Source organism: Pleurodeles waltl, chromosome 5 (assembly GCF_031143425.1).
Source record: "Pleurodeles waltl isolate 20211129_DDA chromosome 5, aPleWal1.hap1.20221129, whole genome shotgun sequence".
Taxonomy (NCBI): Eukaryota; Metazoa; Chordata; class Amphibia; order Caudata; family Salamandridae; genus Pleurodeles; species Pleurodeles waltl.
In genome coordinates this window covers 864353610-864377898 of record NC_090444.1, presented here as the reverse complement: position 1 = coordinate 864377898, position 24289 = coordinate 864353610, and the positions used below count along the sequence as shown (strand labels likewise).

The following is a 24289-nucleotide window of genomic DNA, read 5'->3' as shown; positions in this document are numbered from 1 at the left end:
ATCATTCTGCCACCAAGGGATTTAAAATTGTACAGTTAATCTATGTTAACTGCTTGCATTTCTTATTAGAACATGTTGCTTTTAAAGCATTCAGTGTTTTTTTTTAAACTGCAGTTTGATGCATGGAAAAATTCCAGTGATTTTTACTTTTTACCTATGGGTTAATTTACTCCACTCTTATTTTCCATCTGAAAAACAGGTCCTCGTATTGCTGCCTCTGTCTTTTCATTAAGAGCTAAAGAAAAGGAAGATATTTTTCAAGTGGACTCTGAGAAAAGACATGGTGCTGATCCCTCCCCAGGTGAGTGAGAAGTTCTGAAAAACATTTGTTGAAAGCTGATTGCAATACTTCATGCTATTGCTCAAAGTAGTCTCAGAGGCAGACTGGTATGTAAATACACTCACCCCACACACAGGCACATAGACAGATAGTGCCCAGACGTAATTGCAGTATGGCACTACATGCTCAACAATGCCACCCAGTACTGTAAAGGTTGATGGAGTGCTTTGCACCATGCAAATTATGGTGCAAACACAGGTCCACACAGCACTCACTCAGATGAATCATTAGTTCCGACTGAGGATCATAATCAGTACAGTTCAATAATATAGACCACATTTGGCTCCTCAAGGAAGAAAGAAGGTAGCAGTTTCAAAACCATGAAGGTTTAAGAAAAGATTTGCAATGTTACAAATTCAAATCATCAACATTTGGTTGAAATTCAGTGGCCAAAAAATGAATGCATTAGTCACTGTAATGAAGGCAATTCAAAATGATTAAAGCAAATATGAATTATGATAAAGTTTGTTCATATACGCCTGAGCAAGATTAGTTCTATCCATAAAGAGAATGCCATACATTGCTAAGCTGGGGAAAAGACTGGAAAGTTTTAAGGAGAAGCCAGGATAAAGATTCTGCAGTAATGCACCTTAAAGACAATATAAGGCACCTGTTGCAAGCACCAGAAAAGGGAGTTCTGCACTAAATACTGATTCAAAGGCATCTACTGCTAAGTAAGGAAAAAGGGACTCAATCCCCTTTACAGTGCATTAGCTTAAATCAGACATTTCTAATATTTTGTTACACCTTAACATGATTCCCAGGAAAAGAACCAGTCAAGTTAAGGTAAATAGAGATGAAAACAATTAATAATTTTCACAATCTACAACACAATGAAGTTTCTGTAAACGTCCTTCAGACTTGCAGTTATCTGCAACATAAAGAGATACATTTGGATCAAGCTGTACTCTGGAGGCGCTCATTAGTGCATGCTACAAGGAGTGGGTAGCAGAAGACATTTAACATGGGAGGAGCAAACAATGGATACATAATTTGAAATTGCTGGTTATGTTCCTTTATGAAATAAAGAAGGAGAAATTGCAAGAAGCAAAATGGCAACTGTTAGACCAGTCAGCCTTAGGCTAGACTTCCCCCAAGCCTTTCACCTTCCTCCTCCAGTTTTTCTGACCTCATGTTTGCTGGCCCTAGGACTCTGCATACTTTACTACTGCTAACCGGTGCCAAAGTACATGTGCTTACTTCTTAAAACATGGTATTTTGGCGTATTCAATTTACTTATAAGTCCCTAGTAAAGTTGTACTACGTGTGCCCAGGGCCTGTAGATTAAAGGCTACTACTAGAACTGCAGCACTGATGTGCCACCCACTTAAGTAGCCCTTTAAACATGTCTCAGACTTGCCACTGCAACCTGTCTGTGCAGTTTTAAACTGCCATTGTGACCTGCCAAAATAAGCCTTTTGGCGGGACAAATCTTCCTTTTTTAATATATATATAAGTATCCCCCCCCTTCTAAGCCCCAGGTAGGCCCTGGACAGCCCGGAGGGCAGGGTCCAGTATATTTAAAAAGTGGGGCATGTACCTTTAAGTTTTAAGTTTTAAATGTTCTGGTGGAAAAACTCTTAAATTAGCTTTTCACTACTGGAAGGCCTGTTTTATGTTTGGTGTCTTTGGAACTGTAATGTAAAATCCTACCTTGTGATAAAGTCTGATTTTGAATTACAATTTTGAAATGCCTTTTTTAGCAAGTTGGGATTTTCCAGTCTTAGCCATTTGGTGCCTGCAGCCTGTCTCTGGGTCACATGACTAGGTTAGTTGACAGTTGGGCTTTGTGTATTACTCCTAGACAGCCACAGGCAGTAGAGAGCTGAGGTGTGCTTTTATGGGCCATCACTAGCAGGATGGGAGGACAGAGCTGCGCACAGCCCTGCTTACACTTGATTAGGCAGTGTCCTGCCTCCACTTAAAAGGCTGCATATCCTCTGTAGTTAGTGTGGACCCAGGACAGGGAAGGCAGAAAGCCTGTTGACATATAAGCTTCTCCCACTTCAAAGGAAGAACCAGGTATAAATATTTTACTTTAGGCACTAACTTTTCTGGACCTGTGGAGACTCTCCCAGGAAGAAGGACTGCTGTGCTGCTGAAAGGACTGCCACTCTGCTAGACTGCTGCCCTGCTGGAATATTGCCTTGCTGGACTGCTGCCTTGCTGGATTGCCACCCTGCAGCCCTCCTGTGTAAGGCAGAGGGACTGGATCTGCGCCTAAATCCGGGACTCCCAGAGTTACTCCAAGGGTTAGCCTGCTGGCCTCCTGTTTAAAGCCACAGGAAAATAACAGGCTCACAACCATCTGAACCAGCACCCACATCCAGCTTGCACAACCCCCTGACATCAGGTAGTGTTCCTCAGGTCCTGGACCCCTAGTATGGCCTCAGAGAAACTGAATTGAAGTTTTTTTGGGCTCTTCACAATTGCAAAAGGTCCCATTGATGCCGAAACCTTTTCAGTCGCACAACCGGCCAACAACTAATTTTGTCAGCACGACCCTTCCCGCTACAGCGTCACTTCCTCGCGGAGAGCACAATTGCGAAGCACCAGCCTGACCGTTGGGCGCAGCAACAGGATCTTCGTGTTATAGTGACGCCCACACACAATGCTAGCCTGCTCTTCATGCTGCATCTACAACCGTTTCCAGTGCTTCCCTGCTCCTTGTGGCCCCTCCACTACAAGTGGAACTCTATGTTGTGGCCTGAGAAGATAGCTTTTCAGCAGGACCAACCTGGTCTCTCAATCCAAACCTTGCTTCATTGCTCTCAGTCTGAATTGGTGACCCGTCTTACACAACCAGATAGATGCGAGTGGCGCTTTTGGCTTTTTGGTGCTATTTTTCACTTAAATCTTTAAATTTGCATATCACCGGTTCTACAGATTGGATTTTTACCGCCTTGGTCTTGTTTCATTTATTAAAATCTACTCTGTATTTCACATTTAATGTGGGATCCTTTTTGTGTAATGTTTCTATTTTATTACTATTTGAAGTGTTGCACAAAATACTTTATACGTGCCTCTGAGTTGAGCCTGACTGCTCTGTAACAAGCTACCAGAGCGCTGAGCATTGTCTAATTTGGGATTTGCTTGTGATTTCACCATGACAAGGACTGTGATTGCTGCTTGACTAGTGATTCACTCCCTTCAACCAGTAACCTAATTTCTTATAGCTGCTAGACGTTAACCATTTCAAAATTTGGTCTACATTAACTATACTTACACAGTAAATATATTTGTGTGTGCACATGTTTATGTCGATATTGAAGCAAAAACGTTTGATTATGAAAAATATCTCCATCAGTTCCTAACAGTGTATGAGCCGTCAAAGATTTAGAATGTGCTCTCGGCAGAGGCCAAAGTCTCTCTCCGTGATAATATAGAATTTTATTTTAATATGGTGTTTTAGGAACTAGAGATAAAAGGTGGTTATTTATGACTGAAGATTGGTGGCTTCAGGTTGTTTATTTTTGTGTTGTGCATAATGACTGGCAATGACAACTGATCTGGCTTATAATTGAAAGAGCCTGGCCGGTCACTCACTCACCCGTCCATCTATGCACTTCATCACTTATTATTCATGTGCTAACATACATTTGGTTCAAGCTATACTCTGCAGGTGCTTGTTGGTTTATGCTACAGGATTGCATAAAAGTACACATTTCACATGGGCATAGAAAACAATAGATACGTAATTTGAAATTGTTGGCTCTGTTTTTTTCCTGAAATAAAGAGTCATACTCTGAAACAAAATATCTACCAGATGTTAGCCATCTTTAAATGAGGTCTACGCAGCTATAGTTAACTCAAACATGAATAACATACAGTAAATACATTTGTGCATGTATAATGTCGATATTGAAGCAAAACCATAAAACCATTTAATTATTTTAAAAAAAATATCCATCTATAGCCTCCTTCTGGTAACTCTGAGAGTCACCAAATATCACCCACCATTTCCCTGAACATCTCCCTTACATAGCAGTTGTTGACTATTGTAGTTTGCGTGTAGCATTCTCCAGGTCTCAGGTTTTCATATATGTGGCTCTACAATTTTCAAACTCTACATCAGCTCTCTTTCTCCCACTCGATTCAGATGGCTGCTTTCCTCCATTGCATCTCGACCCACCATTTGAAGTAATCAATGTATTGAACCTATAACAAGAAATATGTATATTACACAAATTGCAATGATTAGGATTGTAGTTAGTATACTACCTAAAAATCCATTGTCAGTGCCACTAAACCATTTGCCAACTGTAGAAAATCCTTTCCTGGTTGCTTCCCAGCGGGATGTAGCTTCCAAATACTTCACCTCTCTAGACACATTCGAAATATTATTAACAGCCTTGTTAATTTCTCTACTTGTATTTGGAATATACATGCAGCACTGCTGAACATGTAAAATGAGGCAGACTCTGCCCTCTTTTGCAAGTAACATATCCAAAACAAGCCAGTTCTGCAAAACCATTGGTCTTGTTGCCACAAGCTCAGTGTTAATACCTGTTAAAGCATCAGCAGTGTTGATAGCAAACAATATACCCGATTAAACAGCTTTCTGACCTTCAAATCGTTTAAAACTATACCTACAGAATGAATCCTCGCTCAAAAAATGGGACCTACTACTTGTGAAGCACTGCATTTAGCCCTTCCATGACTCACTACTCCCTTTTTCGTCTACAGGATACACCCTAATAAACGCATAAGCTAAGTAACAGCTGTAACTCCATTTTTCAGGCAGGTGAAAATAAGCATTCTTACTGCACACATATCTTCCCAGAATAACAGGACTCTTTCCAGAAAATATGTGTTCACCCTTAACTTCCAATCTCTGCACGCATTGACGCAAATGTACTTCTGCCTCCTTCAACTTTTCTTGTTCCTTCTCCCAGCCCATCTTTGCTCCTTTTCTGGCTTTTCTCTCAGTCTCGTCCTTCCTTTCCGCTAATTCTGCAACACAATCCTTCTCAGGTCGAGTTAATTTACACGTAATTCCAGCCTTTTGAAACTTAGAAATTTCAATTTCTGTGACTGGCGTTGAATAATGCGCCATTCTTTCTATAGACGTGACTCCAGTATTCAAATTCAGATTCTTAAACATAGGTGCGCAAACAAGAAGTAAACTATAATTTGAAAAATAAAACTCAAAACGACTTTGCTGGTAGAAAAGACTCATAATCATGCCACAGAACAAGGAATAGGTAAAGGGTAACTGAAGGTATGTAACACCAGCTGGTATGTATGTGCATATATCACAATCATGTCCATGTATTTCCCTTGAGTATTCATGTAACAGACTGAAAAAAAAACATTTTCCCTCAGGCTCATCCATATGTGCAATCTTCATGTTAAATGTGCATTGTTCCTCCAAATAAGTTAAATGAGGTTTAGTTTTGATGGATGCATGCTCAATAGAAGAATTAAGCGCCTCTAATAAACAGTGCATTAGTATAACTCAATCAATTGCCACTATTGTTATTATCACTCCACATCTTTTCAGTGTATTTGACACCATTATTTCTCTGAAGTAGATCTAAAAGGAAAGAACATCCAAAAATCCAAATTTTACGAGTATCTTATATTGTGCCAGTCAGCAAATCTCAAGTTGGTTCATACAAGATCATCAGTTCAGTAGACTTAAGAACTTACACCTACAGCAGGTCTTCTCTGAAAGGACACCTCTAGTCCTCTAGTGGATCCTGGGGCATAACATAAAGTGGAATATTTCAGAATACAAAATATCAATCTTTAGCATTTGGAGATGTCCCTTCAAAGGCATTCAATCAAAATGTAATTAATCTTCACTGTGGTAGCACTGTTCGAAGAGGCTTTTAGAGGCTTTAAGAAAATCTGTTTCATGTATTCTCAAATCAGACCCACTTTCAGCAAAATATGTCCATGCAGTAGCTGAGTACCTTCAACTAGCCACCTGTTGTCTCTCTGATCTTCAGACTACTGGCTGTTCATTGTCAATTTACTCATTTGTCTTGGTTTCTTCACTGATCATTTCTGGGATGCGTTCCTCTGACACAACAGCTTTCAGTCCCTCACCCCTTTTCAGCCACCTTTTTTGTCTTTGCACACTTCTGGTAGGAGTACTTGCGCTTTTTTCAAGCAAAGGGTGCACACTTCGTGTCAGCTGCTTGGCTCACTGTGACTACTGCTTTCAGGATCCCGGGTCCATCTACTAAGCGAGAGCCAGCCTCGAACAGAATAAAACCAGCCTCTTCCAAAGAGACCTCTTGAATGTCTGGTCTTGTCTTGGCACATAATTCTGTCACATCCATTTGAGGTCAGCCCCACAGTCATTATCATCATTCATTGCTAATGGGAAAAGTGTAGCAGGGTTCATGGTATTTCACTGTTATAGGGTAACATCTTCATAATATGATGATAAACGAGTAACTCATGAAGATGTTCCCTCACTGCTGTATGCTGACACCAACTGAGGCTATGGCCTTAAGGCATCCTGGCAACTCTGTGGCTACTGCATCAAGTGTGGCAGAGAAACAGGCAATGTGTTTTTGGGCTTCACTGCATGTCTGTGTCAAACAGACAGTATGCACCCATTTACGTTCAAGGCAGTAAATTAGTAGGTTATTTTCATAATCAGGCATTCCTAGGGCCAAGGTGAGGCAGAGTTTTCCCCTTAGTACTAGGAAGCATTTGTGCACTAGGAAGGCATTCATGCATTTGTTGTTCCACAGTAGCAGATCAGACACATTGTGTGCAAGCCTCTCTAAGAGATTTGCCACTAGGGAAAAGTTGGGAATCTATAGACAACAGTAGCCCACCAGACCCAAGAACATCCTGACTTCTCTCTGTCTGGTTGGGGGAATTCACTCTCAAAATAGTAAAGATTCTCTCTCAGACACCTTTCTCGCTTCTTTTTCAATGTGAAGTTCCAGATACAGAACTTTCATCTGACAGTACTGAATTTTGTAGAAGACACTTTGGCCCTCATTACATCCCTGGTGGTCGGTGATAAAGCGGGGGTAATACCGCCAACAGGCCGGCGGTAAAAAAAAATTAATCATGCCCATGGCAGAAACCGCCAACACAGACAGCCACTTTAACATTCCGACCGCGACGGCGGTAGCAACAAACACCGCAGCAGTAACCACCAACAGACAGGCGGAAGACAATGTACTGCCCACACTATTACAAGGCACCAATCCGCCAGCTTTTACGGGGCGGTACCAATGCCATCAAAAGCACGGCGGAAACAGTCTTTGGAACGGAAACCACGCACCTCACGACACCCAACGAGGAACCAGGACGCCATGGAGCCCGAGTTACAGGTCCTGCCCATGTTGGTCTACCTCCTCATCTACCAGGAACATCAAAGACGGCGACAACCACGGTGAGTACTGCACCTAGTACAGAGGGGAGGGGGAGAGGAAAAAGATAGTGACACACATATGCAACACTCAACACCCTCACCCTCACCCACAATACCATACACACTAACAGATCCAACAACATTACAGATACACCCCGTAACCCCCTGGAAGAACGCAAGGACCAAATGAAAAGATTGTAACGATTGTAATAATCGAAAATTCAGATAGGCCAAGGTAACTTTACATGATCAGTATATACAGATATTTACAGCAAGTACACAATTCCCGTAGACTGTTCCATTAAATGTCCGTGGACCAGTGGTCCAAAAAAGCATGGGCGAAGCCCACACGACACCTGCCTCAAAACGGAGAGAACACTGCAGGGGCATCAGGTCGAAAAAAAACAGGCACCTCAGGAGGAAGGGGGGGGCACCTCAGCCGGATGATGGAACGATGCCACCGCTCCTCGAGGGGGCTCTATGCCCACTGCCTGGTCCTGGGGAGTGCAAAGCCACAGTCTCTCAAGTCTCTCAAGTGGGTGGTTTGCCCACTGCTTGGTCCTGGGGAGTGCAAGGCCACAGTCTCTCAAGTGGGTGGGTTGCCCACTGCTTGGCCCTGGGGAGTGCAAGGCCACAGTCTCTCAAGTGGGTGGTTTGCCCACTGCTTGGTCCTGGGGAGTGCAAGGCCACAGTCTCTCAAGTGGGTGGGTTGCCCAGTGCTTGGTCCTGGGGAGTGCAAGGCTACAGTCTCTCAAGTGGGTGGGTTGCCCACTGGTTCTGCAGGGGGCTTTGTGCCCAGAGTGCTTCATCCTGCCAAGGACTGTGTTAGTGGATGCTGTTCTCCACTGGTTCTGGAGGGGGCTTTGTGCCCAGAGTGCTTCATCCTGCCAAGGACTGGGGTACTGGATGCTATTCTCCACTGGTTCTGGAGGGGGCTTGGTGCCCAGTGATGCTGCACCTGGGGTGTGGCAGTTCCCATTCCCTCACCTGGGTGTCTGAGCCACGAGATTTTCAGGGAACAGGTAGCATGATACTCCATGGAGGCAGAGACACACTCCACCCTGCGGCGACTTAGCCTGCCAACTGCTGGTAGTGCCAGTGCTGGTTGTGGTGCCTCATGTAGTGTGTGCAGGGTCCAGGACGTCTCCAGCAGCCTCAGATGGCTGCCCACTGGGGATGCTGCTGATGTCTGCTGTAATGGCACTGGCTAGGCATGTCACAGGCCAGGTGGTGGTGGCTGTGGTGGTGTCTGCGACAGAGATGCTGCCAGTGGTGCAGGCGTCTGCACTTGTGGAGGGAGACACCAGGCCGTCTACTGCAGTCTTGGAAGGGTGCTGTCAACACCAGGACATTGCGTGCTCTACGGGCATCTAGAATGCAAAAACCCAACACTCGCAAGATAATGTAATGTTCGATGGCATCTGTCGCTGTAGATACGCATGTTCTGCAATAGCTCGCCATCTGGTGTTGGGCCGGAGTGTTACAAGTTGTTTTTCTTCGAAGAAGTCTTTCGAGTCACGGGACCGAGTGACTCCTCCTTTTGTCTCCATTGCGCATGGGCGTCGACTCCATCTTCGATTGTTTTTTTTCCGCCATCGGGTTCGGACGTGTTCCTGTCGCTCCGAGTTTCGGAACAGAAAAAAATTGTTAATTTCGGAAGATTTTCGTCGGTATTGTTGCGTTCGGGATCGGCGTACTTACATTCAACACCGCATCGAAGATCGAAGAGCTCCGGTGCCCTTCGGGGTAGTTTTTCGATCCTCCGTCGGGGCCTGGTCGGCCCGACCGCGTGCTGAGGAACGCCGATGGAACGGACCCCTTTCCGTTTCTGCCCCAAATGCCACAATAAATACCCCTACACAGACCAACACTTGGTCTGCAACCTGTGCCTGTCACCTGAGCACAGCGAAGACACCTGCGAGGCCTGTCGTGCGTTCCGGTCCCGAAAAACACTCCGAGACCGTCGAGCCAGAAGACTTCAAATGGCGTCCGCACCGACAGCCCGACGGGAGTTCGAGGAACAGGAAGAGGAAGGTACCTTCTCGATCCAAGACTCAGACTCCGAAGGATTCGACGATACACAAACCGTGAGTAAGACGTCGAAAACCACACAAAGAAACATTTACAAGGCCCAGGGGACGCCACTGCCACCAGGCCATGGCTCAACCCATAAAATCGGTGACCGACCGTCGGCACCGAAAAAGGCCCAAACGGTGCCGAGATCGTCCGACTCCGGTCGAGACACCGGCACGCAGCCTTCTCGGGACCGAGAAAGTGCTGGAGACAAGCGTCGACACCGAGATGCCGGTGTGGACACGGCTCGACGCCGAGACAGCGGCACCGAAACAGATCGACGCCGAGAGGTTTCGGCCCCGAAAAGGAAAAAAGTCACCTCGGAGCCGAAAAAACACGCAGACAAAGTTTCGATGCCGAAACAAACTGCAAGCGACCCAGCTTCAGGCTCTTATACAGAAGAGCACTCGCTAACCTCCCAAATGCAGAAGCATAGGTTTGAGGAAGAGCTACAAGCAACTGATGCGGACCATACGCAAAAGCGTATCTTCATTCAGCAGGGGACAGGGAAAATAAGCACCCTTCCCCCCATTAGGAGAAAGAGAAGGTTGGAGTTCCAGACGGAACAAGCACCACAACCAAAAGTGGTGAAAAGAGTTACACCACCACCCTCTCCTCCGCCCGTGATTAACGTTTCACCAGCACAAACGCCATCACACTCCCCAGCTCACACCACCATGAGCCAGGGTGACCAAGACCAGGACGCATGGGACCTATACGACGCCCCAGTGTCAGATAACAGCCCAGAGGCATACCCTACAAAACCATCTCCACCAGAAGACAGCACCGCGTACTCTCAGGTGGTGGCTAGAGCAGCACAATTTCACAACGTAAGCCTCCACTCAGAACAGGTCGAGGATGATTTCTTGTTCAACACACTCTCCTCCACCCACAGCTCCTACCAAAGCCTGCCTATGCTCCCTGGTATGCTCCGGCACGCAAAAGACATATTTAAGGACCCGGTCAAAAGTAGGGCAATCACACCAAGGGTGGAAAAAAAGTATAAGCCGCCTCCTACGGACCCGGCTTTCATCACAACACAGCTGCCACCAGACTCTGTTGTTGTAGGAGCAGCTAGAAAAAGGGCCAACTCTCACACATCTGGAGATGCACCACCCCCAGATAAAGAAAGCCGCAAGTTTGATGCAGCTGGTAAGAGAGTCGCAGCACAAGCTGCAAACCAGTGGCGCATCGCGAACTCCCAGGCACTACTTGCGCGCTATGACAGAGCCCACTGGGACGAGATGCAACATCTCATTGAACATCTGCCCAAAGACTTCCAAAATAGGGCAAAACAATTGGTTGAGGAGGGACAGGCCATCTCCAACAACCAGATCCGCTCCTCCATGGACGCTGCAGATACAGCTGCACGGACAATTAATACATCTATAACTATCAGAAGGCATGCATGGCTCCGAACGTCTGGATTTAAACCAGAGATTCAACAAGCAGTTCTCAATATGCCTTTTAATGAAAAAGAACTGTTCGGTCCAGAAGTGGACACAGCAATTGAGAAACTCAAAAAAGATACGGACACTGCCAAAGCCATGGGCGCACTCTACTCCCCGCAGAGCAGAGGGAATTACAGCTCATTCCGTAAAACGCCCTTTCGAGGGGGGTTTCGGGGTCAAAGCACACAAGCCAGCACCTCACAAGCCACACCGTCCAGTTACCAAGGACAGTATAGAGGAGGTTTTCGGGGACAATATAGAGGAGGGCAATTCCCTAGAAATAGAGGAAGATTCCAAAGCCCCAAAACCCCTACTACTAAACAGTGACTCACATGTCACTCACCCCCTCCACACAACACCAGTGGGGGGACGAATAGGTCATTATTACAGAGCATGGGAGAAAATCACTACAGACACTTGGGTTCTAGCAATTATCCAACATGGTTACTGCATAGAATTTCTACAGTTCCCTCCAAACATACCACCAAAAGCACAAAATTTAACAACACACCATTCCAATCTCCTAGAGATAGAAGTGCAGGCACTATTGCAAAAGAATGCAATCGAATTAGTGCCAAACACACAAATAAACACAGGAGTTTACTCACTGTACTTTCTGATACCAAAGAAGGACAAAACACTGAGACCAATCCTAGACCTCAGAGTAGTCAACACTTTCATCAAATCAGACCACTTCCACATGGTCACACTACAAGAAGTATTGCCATTGCTAAAGCTGCACGACTACATGGCAACTTTAGACCTCAAGGATGCTTATTTCCATATACCAATACACCCATCGCACAGGAAATACCTAAGGTTTGTATTCAAAGGAATACATTACCAATTCAAGGTACTGCCTTTCGGATTAACAACCGCACCAAGAGTCTTTACCAAATGTCTAGCGGTAGTCGCTGCACACATCAGAAGACAGCAAATACATGTGTTCCCATATCTAGACGACTGGCTAATCAAGGCCCATTCGTTAATAGAGTGCTCAAATCACACGAATCATATCATACAAACCCTCTTCAAACTAGGGTTCACCGTCAATTTCACAAAATCCAAAATTCTGCCACGCAAGGTACAACAATACCTGGGAGCCATAATAGACACATCAAAAGGAGTAGCCACTCCAAGTCCACAAAGAATTCAAAATTTCAACACCATCATACAACGCATGTATCCAACACAAAAGATACAAGCAAAGATGGTATTACAACTCCTAGGCATGATGTCATCATGCATAGCCATTGTCCCAAACGCAAGACTGCACATGAGGCCCTTACAACAATGCCTAGCATCACAGTGGTCTCAAGCACAGGGTCACCTTCTAGATCTGGTGTTAATAGACCGCCAAACTTACCTCTCGCTTCTGTGGTGGAACAACATAAATTTAAACAAGGGGCGGCCTTTCCAAGACCCAGTGCCACAATACGTAATAACAACAGATGCTTCCATGACAGGGTGGGGAGCACACCTCGATCAACACAGCATACAAGGACAATGGAACGTACATCAAACAAAACTGCATATCAATCACCTAGAACTTCTTGCAGTTTTTCAAGCACTAAAAGCTTTCCAACCAATAATAGTTCACAAATACATTCTCGTCAAAACAGACAACATGACAACAATGTATTATCTAAACAAGCAGGGAGGGACGCACTCCACGCAGTTAAGCCTGTTAGCACAAAAAATTTGGCATTGGGCAATTCACAACCAAATTCGCCTAATTGCACAGTTTATACCAGGGATACAAAATCAACTCGCAGACAATCTCTCTCGAGATCACCAACAGGTCCACGAATGGGAAATTCACCCCCAAATACTGAACACTTATTTCAAACTCTGGGGAACACCTCAGATAGACTTGTTTGCGACAAGGGAGAACGCAAAATGCCAAAACTTCGCATCCAGATACCCACACAAACAATCCCAAGGCAATGCCCTATGGATGAACTGGTCAGGGATATTTGCTTACGCTTTTCCTCCTCTCCCTCTCCTTCCTTACCTGGTAAACAAACTCAGTCAAAGCAAACTCAAACTCATATTGATAGCACCAACTTGGGCAAGGCAACCCTGGTACACAACGCTGCTAGACCTATCAGTGGTACCCTGCATCAAATTGCCCAACAGGCCAGATCTGTTGACACAGCACAACCAAAAGATCAGACACCCAGATCCAGCATCGCTGAATCTAGCAATCTGGCTCCTGAAATCCTAGAATTCGGGCACTTACAACTTACCCAAGAATGTATGGAAGTCATAAAACAAGCAAGAAGGCCATCCACCAGGCACTGCTATGCAAGTAAATGGAAGAGGTTTGTTTGCTACTGCCATATTAATCAAATACAACCATTACACACAACTCCAGAACATGTAGTGGGTTACTTGCTTCACTTACAAAAATCTAACCTAGCTTTCTCTTCCATTAAGATTCACCTTGCAGCAATATCTGCATACCTGCAGACTACCTATTCAACTTCCCTATATAAAATACCAGTCATTAAAGCATTCATGGAGGGCCTTAGGAGAATTATACCACCAAGAACACTACCTGTTCCTTCATGGAACCTAAATGTTGTCCTAACTAGACTTATGGGTCCACCTTTTGAACCCATGCACTCCTGCGACATACAGTTCCTAACCTGGAAGGTGGCATTTCTCATCGCCATTACTTCCCTGAGAAGAGTAAGCGAGATTCAGGCGTTTACTATACAGGAACCTTTTATACAACTACACAAAAATAAAGTCGTCCTAAGGACCAATCCTAAATTTTTGCCAAAGGTTATTTCACCGTTCCATCTAAATCAAACAGTGGAACTTCCGGTGTTCTTTCCACAGCCAGATACCGTAGCTGAAAGGGCACTACATACATTAGATGTCAAAAGAGCATTAATGTATTACATTGACAGAACAAAGAACATCAGAAAGACTAAACAACTCTTTATTGCATTTCAAAAACCTCATGCAGGAAACCCAATTTCAAAACAAGGTATAGCCAGATGGATAGTTAAATGCATCCAAATCTGCTACCTTAAAGCTAAACGACAGCTGCCCATTACACCAAGGGCACACTCAACCAGAAAGAAAGGTGCTACCATGGCCTTTCTAGGAAACATCCCAATGCAAGAAATATGTAAGGCAGCCACATGGTCTACGCCTCACACATTCACCAAGCATTACTGTGTAGACGTGTTATCCGCACAACAAGCCACAGTAGGTCAAGCTGTATTAAGGACATTATTTCAGACTACTTCCACTCCTACAGGCTGATCCACCGCTTTTGGGGAAATAACTGCTTACTAGTCTATTGCAGAACATGCGTATCTACAGCGACAGATGCCATCGAACTGAAAATGTCACTTACCCAGTGTACATCTGTTCGTGGCATCAGTCGCAGTAGATTCGCATGTGCCCACCCGCCTCCCCGGGAGCCTGTAGCAGTTTGGAAGTTACCTTCAATTATTTATATATGTATCATCTCAACCTTAAATAAGTGCATACTTAGTCACTCCATTGCATGGGCACTATTACTACAATTCAACTCCTACCTCACCCTCTGCGGGGAAAAACAATCGAAGATGGAGTCGACGCCCATGCGCAATGGAGACAAAAGGAGGAGTCACTCGGTCCCGTGACTCGAAAGACTTCTTCGAAGAAAAACAACTTGTAACACTCCGGCCCAACACCAGATGGCGAGCTATTGCAGAACATGCGAATCTACTGCGACTGATGCCACGAACAGATGTACACTGGGTAAGTGACATTTTCATTATGCATTGTGATGATATGTTATTGTTTAACCTTTTGCATTGCAGAATTCCATCCAAAAGATTAATTTTTAAGGAGCTTATAAATACTGTACATTTGCAATGTATTGCTGCAGACATTCAGAGTGTGTTAGGGTGTGGTCCCTTTCCAGGGCCTTCTAGAGACTTTCCCTGCAACATGCCTGGGCGTGGTTCTAGGCTGGGCCAAGACTCTATAAAAGAGAGTCAGCCCAACTTCCAGTGCTCACTATTCAGAGGTCCCGGTGCAGAGCAGCAGCTTCTTCCTGAGCTCCTGTCCCGGCAGCCTATTTGGATTTTCCAGTCTTCTGCACTCATCTCTCATTGGTGATCACTGTTTCCAGGCGGTAAGACGGTGTTTGGACATTTCCCAACACCGTAATTGAGAATTTTCATATTCTTGATTTTAATTCTTAAATGAATAACAGATTACTTGTGTGCTGCCATTTTTTGACATTTGTATGGTGGTTTGCAAATAGGGAGGACGCGCAATTTATTCCATAAAGATTTGACTTCGTTATTACATTGTTGTTCATTGCGCGCTGATATTTCTTGACATTTACATTGGCAAGACGTGCAACTCGTTTCATGAGCATTTAACTTTGTTGTTCATTGCGCGCGCGCGCGCTACCTTTTCTTGACATTTACATGGTGGCATTTGAATCGGGAAATGCGCGATTCACTTTTCGTGTGTAATTCATGCTGTTCATTGTGCGCTACCATTTTCTGGCATTTACATGGTGGCATTCGAATCGGCAACACGCGCGATTCTTTCCTTGAGTGTTTTTTCATGTTATTCATTGCGCGCTACCATTTCTTGGCATTTGCATGGTGGCATTTGAATCGACAAGACGCGCAATTCTTTCCCTGAGTGCTTTTCATGTTGTTCATTGTGCGCTACCATTTCTTGGCATTTGTATGGTGGCATTTGAATCGGCAAGACGCGCAATTCTTTCCTCGTGTATAAATAATGTAAATTACTGTGCGCTACTATTCTAAGACATTTTCTTAGTAGCATTTCAAGTTGACACGTTGCGTGATTTATTCCTTGAATCTACGTTGTGTTATTTCATGGTGCACAATCCTTTATGGTGTTTAATACTCATATAAAAATCTGCAATGTGCGCAATTCACTTCCAAATGTTTTTTCTAAGATGAACATAACAATACCAGAATTTTAGATGTAATGCTGTGTGTTCCTGATATATATTCTTAAAAGGAGATTCATATGGTTGTTTAGAAATTGCTTAGAGTTTTTCCTGATTCTCATGCTAAAGAAAGTACTCGAATCTGAAAGTCCTATTTAACTTTTCCTGTTTCCTCCTCAGGCATTCGCTCATCTAAAGCCTAGTCAGTTTTAGGACTATTCTAGGGTTGTTCATGTTTTTCGGAAAAGACGAAGCTTAGAGTTGTAGCATGGTACTGATTTCATGAGATGTAATTTTGATGTTGTGTTTTAACCTTTTGCTTCCTACAGGTCTCCTTCCCAGCTGTTCCCGTCCTAATCCCCTTTTCCCCACTTGGACTCTCTTAGACTCTGTGATAAATCTAATCAGAGTATTGGAGCTGTCTTGTGGTGGAAGTGTTGGGAACGTGCACAGACCCCGAGGATCTGGTGACTCTGACAGGTGCCCACTGGGGATGATGCTGGTGACTGTAGTAGAAGCAGCAGACGTGCAGGTGGCGGTCGTTGCGGCAGGGGCCACCGCCGTACAGGTTGCTGGTCTGTCTTGCAGAAGGGGTGACACCAGTCTCTCACCCGGAGGCTCCGTGCCCTGAGCTGACTACCCTTTGCCCTTGTGTCCCTTCACCACTTTGGAAGTCGCTGCTGGGACCTTGCCACTGTCCTCTTTGGTCCTGGAAGAGGCCTTGTGGGGTGGTTGGTGCGGCTTCTCTCTTCTGCATGTGGGCCCCTTCTTTACCTTGGCAGGTGGCGGAATAGGGTGGTCCTTGGCCTCACTAGGTGGCACACTGGCAGCCCTGATGAGTGCCGCCTTCGATGTTACCGGACTTGCAGGGATCACACTGGACAAGGATTTTGTGGCTGAGGTGCTGGGCTGGGATCTGGGCATCCTGGCCCTAGGGGAAGGACGGGGGGTAGGTGTAGGGAAGAGGTCAGTGGAAGCTAGGAAAAGTTTTCTAGACACACTGGGACGCGCAGATGGAGGGGGTTTGGGAGTGGAGGAAGAGGAAGTGGTTTTAGGAGGTGTACGTCTTCTGAGTTTGGGTGAAGATGCATGGGCTGGAGGCTGTTGTGAGGTGGATGGCTGTTGAGTGGGTGTGTGCCTGCGTTTGTGTACTTTGAGAGGAGGGCTCACAGACACACCGGAAGAGGACACAGGGGACGTGTGCATGGTAGTGGGGGTGGTGATTGCACGTGAGCGGTGTGTGGTGATGGGCGTGCTGGTAATGGAGGTAGTGGCTGAGGATGTAGTGCATGCAGGTGTGAGTGGAGATGAGACTGGGAGGGAGGTGGAGGAAGGGGACACAGTGGAGGCAGTGGATGTTGGTGTGTCTGCATGGGTATGGTGCTTGTGTGAGTGCCTGTGGGATGTGTGGTGCTTATGATTGTCTGAGCCACTTTTGTGTGTTGATGTGCGTGCATGCTGGTCTAATGGTGTGCTTGGGATAGGCTGAGGTAGAGGGGATTGGGTTGGGGTAGTGGAGGTTGGAGGGGGGAGGCTGGACACAGGGACAATTGCTGCCATCATTGCTGAGACCCGAGCTTGAAATGCTCTTTGTTGGGCCGCCACGCCAGAGTGAATGCCCTCCAGGTATGCATTTGTTTGTTGCAAATGCCTCTCGACACCCTGGATGGCATTCAAAATGGTTCACTGACCAACAGTGAGGGATCTCAGGAGGTCAGTAGCCTCCTCACTGAGGGCAGCAGGGCTGACTGGGGCAGGGCCTGAGGCACCTGGAACCCACAGGAGGCTGACTAGTTGTAGATGGCCACTACCACTATTGGGGTTTGAGTGCCACAGAACCTGCCTAACAAGGGACCTACCCTACCAAGTTTGCCCTGGCCTACGGGAACCCACAGCCCACTTCCCCCACCCAGACACCTTGTAAAGCGCACAGAGTCAGCTGAATGAGACTGCACTCACCCCCTTGTGGCTGCTGTGATGCCCTCAAGCGCCCATCCAACTCTGGATATGCCACCACCAGGATCCGGTACATCAGGGGGGTCATGGTGCGACGGGCACCCCTTCAACGTTGGGAGGCCATCCACAGCTGGGCCTCTGCCGTCTTCTTGCGCCAGCGGCGCAGGTCCTCCCATCTCTTGCGGCAGTGGGTGCTCTGTCTATGACAGACCCCCAGGGTCTGCACTTCCTTGGCGATGGCACGCCAAATACCCTTCTTCTGGTGGGCGCTGATCCACAGGAAAGGTAAAGTAAGAATGGATTTTACTCCCCAGTCCGGTTATTGTTACTCATTGGCCACAACTTCCCAACCATGCCCTGAAAAACATACACTGACCATCCTCACATGCAGGCCACAGCCATCCCCCACCCCCATTTATCTTCCATCCTGGCCACTTCATACATTTCTGTCACATCCACCATGCACACAGTGTACTCACCTGTTTGTCTGGAGGACCGTAGAGTAGCGTGTACTGGGGGAGGACCCCATCCACCAGGTTGTCCAACTCGTCCGCGGTGAAGGCAGGGGCCCTTTCCCCAGACACAGTAGCCACTGTTGCTTCCGGACTCAGGTCACAGCAGCACTTGCAGTGTAGGTCCTCTCCTGTTGAAGGTCAGATATCAAGTGAGTGAAGAGATTGAAAATGGCGGTCACGTCCGCGACGGTGCATACCGTCACCGCCGGCGTACATCGTCATTGGCTCCTGGAACCCATAGGGCTCAATGATAACAAATGCTGAATTGCACAGTGGTCTTCTTCCGCCTACCGCAACCCTGCACAACGCCAGCACAGTTACCTCATTTCCCCTTGTCCCTACTTACAGGTCAGGCATCTGCCATTTCAGGGGGGCACATGGCAGGGCACCTTACTGCGTCACTGCACCTTTGGGCAGGAATACGGGCAGACAGTGCCACACACCGATTAAATGACAATACTGTAAAACACCCTTGTGCTACCTATGTGGTATATGACCCTCTGCTCACCCTTCTCCTCCATAGGGCACATCTGCTGGGGCAGATGATGAGATGGCGTCATCCTCTGGTGTACAGACCCCTGGTGGACCTGTCGACAATGGAAGACAGACACATCATTATCACCTACAGACTTGATCGTACCACAATCCATGAACTGTGTGCCCAGTTGGACCCAGACCTGATGTCAGCTATCCACAGGAATCACCCCTCTCGTGCAGGTCCTATCAGTGCTCCATTTCCTGGCCAGTGGTTTCTTTCAAACAACAGTGGCCATGGCATTGGGGATGTCTCAGCCAATGTTCTCTAATGTGTTGTCCAGAGTGTTGTCTGCCCTGCTGAAACACATGTGCAGCTACATCGTTTTCCCCCAGGTGGAGGATTTGCCCACAGTGAAAGGTGACTTCTATTCCCTGGGACATATCCCCAACATCATTGGTGCCATTGATGGTACCCATGTAGCATTTGTCCCCCCTGGAGAAATGAACAGGTGTACAGAAACTGCAAAAGCTACCATTTCATGAATGTGCACATGGTGTGTTTGGCAGACCAGTACATCTCCCATGTGAATAGTAAGTATCCTGGCTCAGTGCATGACGCTTACATTTTGAGGAATAGCAGCATCCCTTATGTGATGGGCCAACTTTAGAGGCAGTGTGTGTGGCTAATAGGTAAGGCCAAGGTCCTCACACAGTTTGAATAGGTGTCAGGGTATGGGGTAGTACCTAAGGGTTTGTGTATGTTTAACAGATACCCCTTGATATTTGCAAGTGACTCTGGTTACCCCAACCTGTCACGGCTACTGACCCCAGTGAGGAATCCCAGGACAAGGGCAGAGGAATGCTACAATGAGGCACATGGGCGAACTAGGCGTATTATAGAGCAGACTTTCAGCCTCCTGAAGGCCAGATTCTGGTGCCTCCGTCTAACAGGTGGCTCCCTATACTACTCACCGAAGAAGGTGGGCCAGATCATCGGGGCATGCTGTATGTTGCACAACCTGGCTTTGCGATGCCAGGTGCCTTTTCTGCAGGAGGATGGGCCTGTTGTTGGTCTTGTGGCAGCTGTGGAGCCTGTGGACAGTGAAGAAGAGGAAGCAGAAGAAGAAGATATAGACAACCGAAACAACATCATGCAATACTTCCAGTGACACACAGGTAAGAAACTGGCCCTGCTCCTCTCATATCAGACTACTGTATGACATTGCATAAATCTGCCTTTTTACCTCTGTGTATGGACCCTGACAGTTCACTTTGGCTTTCCTTTTCACAGATCTGGGTACCACATTCTGCCTTCTGCTATGTTTACTGCTGCCCAACAACTGTCATACTTTGGTATGTTCAAATGAACATTGCCATTGATATTTGTCAGAAAGGTTGTAATAACACATTTGTGAAAGTACAGACTGACTCCAGATTGTTTTGTGATTCAAGGGTGTTTATTTAAGTGCTAATCAGTGGAGGGGTATGTGCAATGGGCTGGGGTGATGGTGGAGGAATGTCCATGGTAGAGTCCAGCCTCTTTGTATCACAGGTGCATTGTCCAAGGGGGCATAGGAAGTGGAGTAACGGCAGTTCAATTAGGACAGGATGACATAGTGGGACAGAAGGGTGACAATCAGGAGAATCTTATTTCCTGGTGGGGGTCTTGGCAATGTTCTCTGTCTTGTGCCTGGATCGTAGTGACCGTTTGCGGGGTGGTTCTCCTTCTGCAGGGGGTGGGGTGCTAGTGGCCTGTTGGTCCTATGGCGGGACCTCCTGTCCACTAGCGCCGGCGGACATGGATGGCTGTTCATCGTTCGGGCTAGTGTCAGGGGCCCGTTGGTGTGCCACTGTCTCCGTCATGGTGTTGGCCATGTCTGCCAGCACCCCTGCAATGGTGACCGGGTGGTGTTAATGGACTTCAAGTCCTCCCTGATTCCCAGGTAATGTTCCTCCTGCAGCCGCTGGGTCTCCTGAAACTTGGCCAGTACCGTGCCCATGGTCTCCTGGGAATGGTGGTATGCTCCCATGATGTTGGAGAGTGCCTCATGGAGAGTGGGTTCCCTGGGCCTGTCCTCCCCTGTCGCACAGCAGTCCTCCCAGTTTCCCTGTTGTCCTGTGCTTCTGTCCCCTGAACCGTGTGCCCACTGCCACTGACCCAGGTCCCTGATTGTCTTGGGTTAGTGGGTTTGCCTGGGGTCCCTGTAGTGATATACACACTGCTGATTGACGTGTCCTGGGGACAGTGGCATGGGCCTGCTGGGTGGGTGCTGTGCTGGTGTTTCCTGAGGGGGGAGGTTCTGTGGTGGTTTGGGACTGTGGCAGGGGAACCTACTGTCCAGTGGTCCCTGATGGGCCGGGCTGGTCATCTTGATCCAGGCATGCAGAGCTGCTGTTGTCACTGTGGGCCTCTGTGGGGGTACTGGATATGGCTGGCACCTCCTCTCCGGTGACGTTGGGTAGGGGTACTGTTGGGTGTAAATGCATAGTTAATGTATCTGTGTGTGCCATCTTGTGCAATGGGTGAGTTTCCCTCTACTCTTGTGCTAGCATTATTGTCTAGGCCCTTGTGTGAGTGGTGATTTTGTGGCCTGGGTGAGTCTCTCTACTGGACATGCTTTGGTGATGGGTGTCCATGCAAGTCTGTAATGGGTGTCCATGCATTGGTGTTACATGCAGGGCTTGGTATTGGGATGTGTGGGTTGTGATAGTGGGGTATCTGTGAGGTGTTGTAGTGATGAGTGTGAGGGTACGGGTAGGAGTTTGTGATGGCATGCAGGTAGGGTGGGGGATAAAGTAGTAAAGATTTGCCTTACCAGGGTCCAGTCCTCCTGCTACTCCTGCGAGGCCCTCAGGATGTATGATCGCCAAGACTTGCTCTTCCCATGTAGTTAGTTGTGGGGGAGGAGGTGGGGGTCCACTGTCAGTCCTCTGTACAGGTACCTGGTGTCTGGATACTACGGAACGCACCTTCCCCCGTGGGTCGGTCCACCTCTTCCTGATGTCATCCCGTGTTCTGGGGTGCTGTCCCACTGCGTTGTCCCTGTCGACAATTCTCCGCCATAGCTCCATCTTCCTTGCAATGGACGACTGCTGCACCTGTGATCCGAATAGCTGTGGCTCTACCTGGATGATTTCCTCCACCATGACCCTGAGCTCCTCCTCAGAAAACCTGGGGTGTCTTTGAGGTGCCATAATGTGGTATGGGTAATGTGTGAGGTGATGTTTGTTGTGCTGTATGATGTGTTGTGTTGGGGTGTGTTCTTTGAGGTGCGTGGATATTGTATGAGTGATGGTGTTGTGTGCCTGTGGATGCTGGGGTTGTCTTTGTTATTCTTTCTCTCTCTGCTTCTTCCAAAACAGTTGTTGTGAGGGGTTGTGGGTAATGTGGGTGTGTGTTTTATAGTGGTGTGTGTGTGTGTGGGTGTGGTGTGTGTATGTGTATCAGGTGTGTGTATTTTGAGTTGTCCAATGTGGTTGTGTTTTGTAAATGTGTGTGTATGTTGAGCGCGGCGGTGTGTACCGCCAATGGATTACCGCAGTTGAATGACTGCCGTGTTGATTCGTGGGTCGTGATAGTGTGGGAGTATTCCTGTTGGCGTAATGGTGTAGGTTTTGCTATCTCCAGTTTATCACTGACCTTTGGTGTGGCGGATTTGTGTGGGTGTCTGTATTGTGGCGGATTACGAGATGTGGGTCGTAATACCTGTAGCAGATTTCCGCCACGGTCACGGTTTCTTGGCAGCCGTCAGCACGGCAGTAAGCGGGATTTACCTCCAGGGTTGTAATGAGGGCCTTTGTGCTCATTCTCTGCTAAGTTCTCAAACAAAGCAATTGTTTCTTGCTTGCATGCATTTTGAGTAGCAAACACCTTCCATAGGTTGTTGATATATTATACCAGAATCTAGTTGTGTGGCAACTGCGAAGGCTCAAGGTTCTTCACTATCTGATTAAATATTGATGGGATCAATATATACCCCTGTAAGACTCAGCGCCATACCAAAATTGTATCTAAAAATATGAAAGCAAAAAGGAATTGATCTTCGTGTGGAGAAATGGAAAACAATGCTTGACACAGAACAGTGATCATAAACCACTCCATATCACGAGGGACCTGGAAAAGTATCAGGGTAGGATTTGGTACGACAAGACAACATTGAAACACCATTTGGTTTACTTTTCTCAAATCTTGTGTGATCCTCCACTTATTTGATTTCTGCAAACCCATCCCAGGTGAGTTGTAAGGACTCCCTAATATTGCTCTGTTATACTGGGGAGTTTGGGGATAGTCTGCATTAGACTTGATAGTTATTTTCACAACTTCAACAACGTTAATCTGACCAATGTCTTTGCCTGTAAAATCCCAGAGTTCCTCTTTCACCAAATCTCTTAAATCACGAGGTAAAACTTCTCTTGATAGGACTGGAAATAATCAAATGTTTCCTCTTGTTTCGTCAATTTGAAGTCTACGTCCTCATCGAGTTCTAAAGTTACACACCATCCAGTGTGCAGTACAGCACTCAGCAGAGTTTGCGTAGTAAGCCCCTCCCCAATAGATTGACTAGATGTGAATTACATATTACAAACGGATGGTCTTCCTCAGTAGGCCCTACTTTCACAGGGACTTCCACTGAAATTGGTTTCATGCTTCATTTATTAGTAATACCTACAACTTGGAGTTGTGTTACCTAGGGAGTAGGTTAGGAACATCTACAGTTCTAATAGTATAGTAGGTAGCCCCAGTATCAATTGAAAATGATATAGGGTGGCCATTCGTCTCTCCATCTATGACTTATTATGCTACCTATAGAACTGTGCCTAGTGTGCAGTCCTTCTCCCCTCTCAAGCACTGTTATTGTGATTGATCAGAATCCATTGAACAGGAACTATCAGAGACGAGGAACTGCTGGAGACTTTTGTTATGAACAAGTTCTGCTGAACATTTGGATTAGGGTTCGGATTATACCTGGGGTTGCCCTTGCCCTGTTACATCATTGGAGATTGGGGCATATTGGCATTATACGTTGCCTGAAGTTACATATTCTGTATCACATCCATGTTTGGTATGTGAACATTATTTTGCACTTTATTTGGATTGAGTGTACATTCTACTTTCCCATGGGCTACCTTGTGACAAGTATGGCACAGGGTAGCCTTTTTCAACATACTTATGTCCATCCCTACATTTTG

The 24289-nt window shown here is 46.5% G+C and overlaps 1 protein-coding gene across 1 annotated transcript in view; it reads left to right on the top strand.

The window, feature by feature from the left end:
- The window catches only part of LOC138296102 (zinc finger protein 3 homolog), a 1150345-nt gene that overhangs the window by 349187 nt on the left and 776869 nt on the right, over positions 1–24289 (top strand). The window contains exon 3 of the mRNA XM_069234957.1: positions 200–301. Coding sequence (XP_069091058.1) covers positions 200–301 — 102 coding nt within the window. The remainder of the gene's footprint in view (positions 1–199; positions 302–24289) is intronic.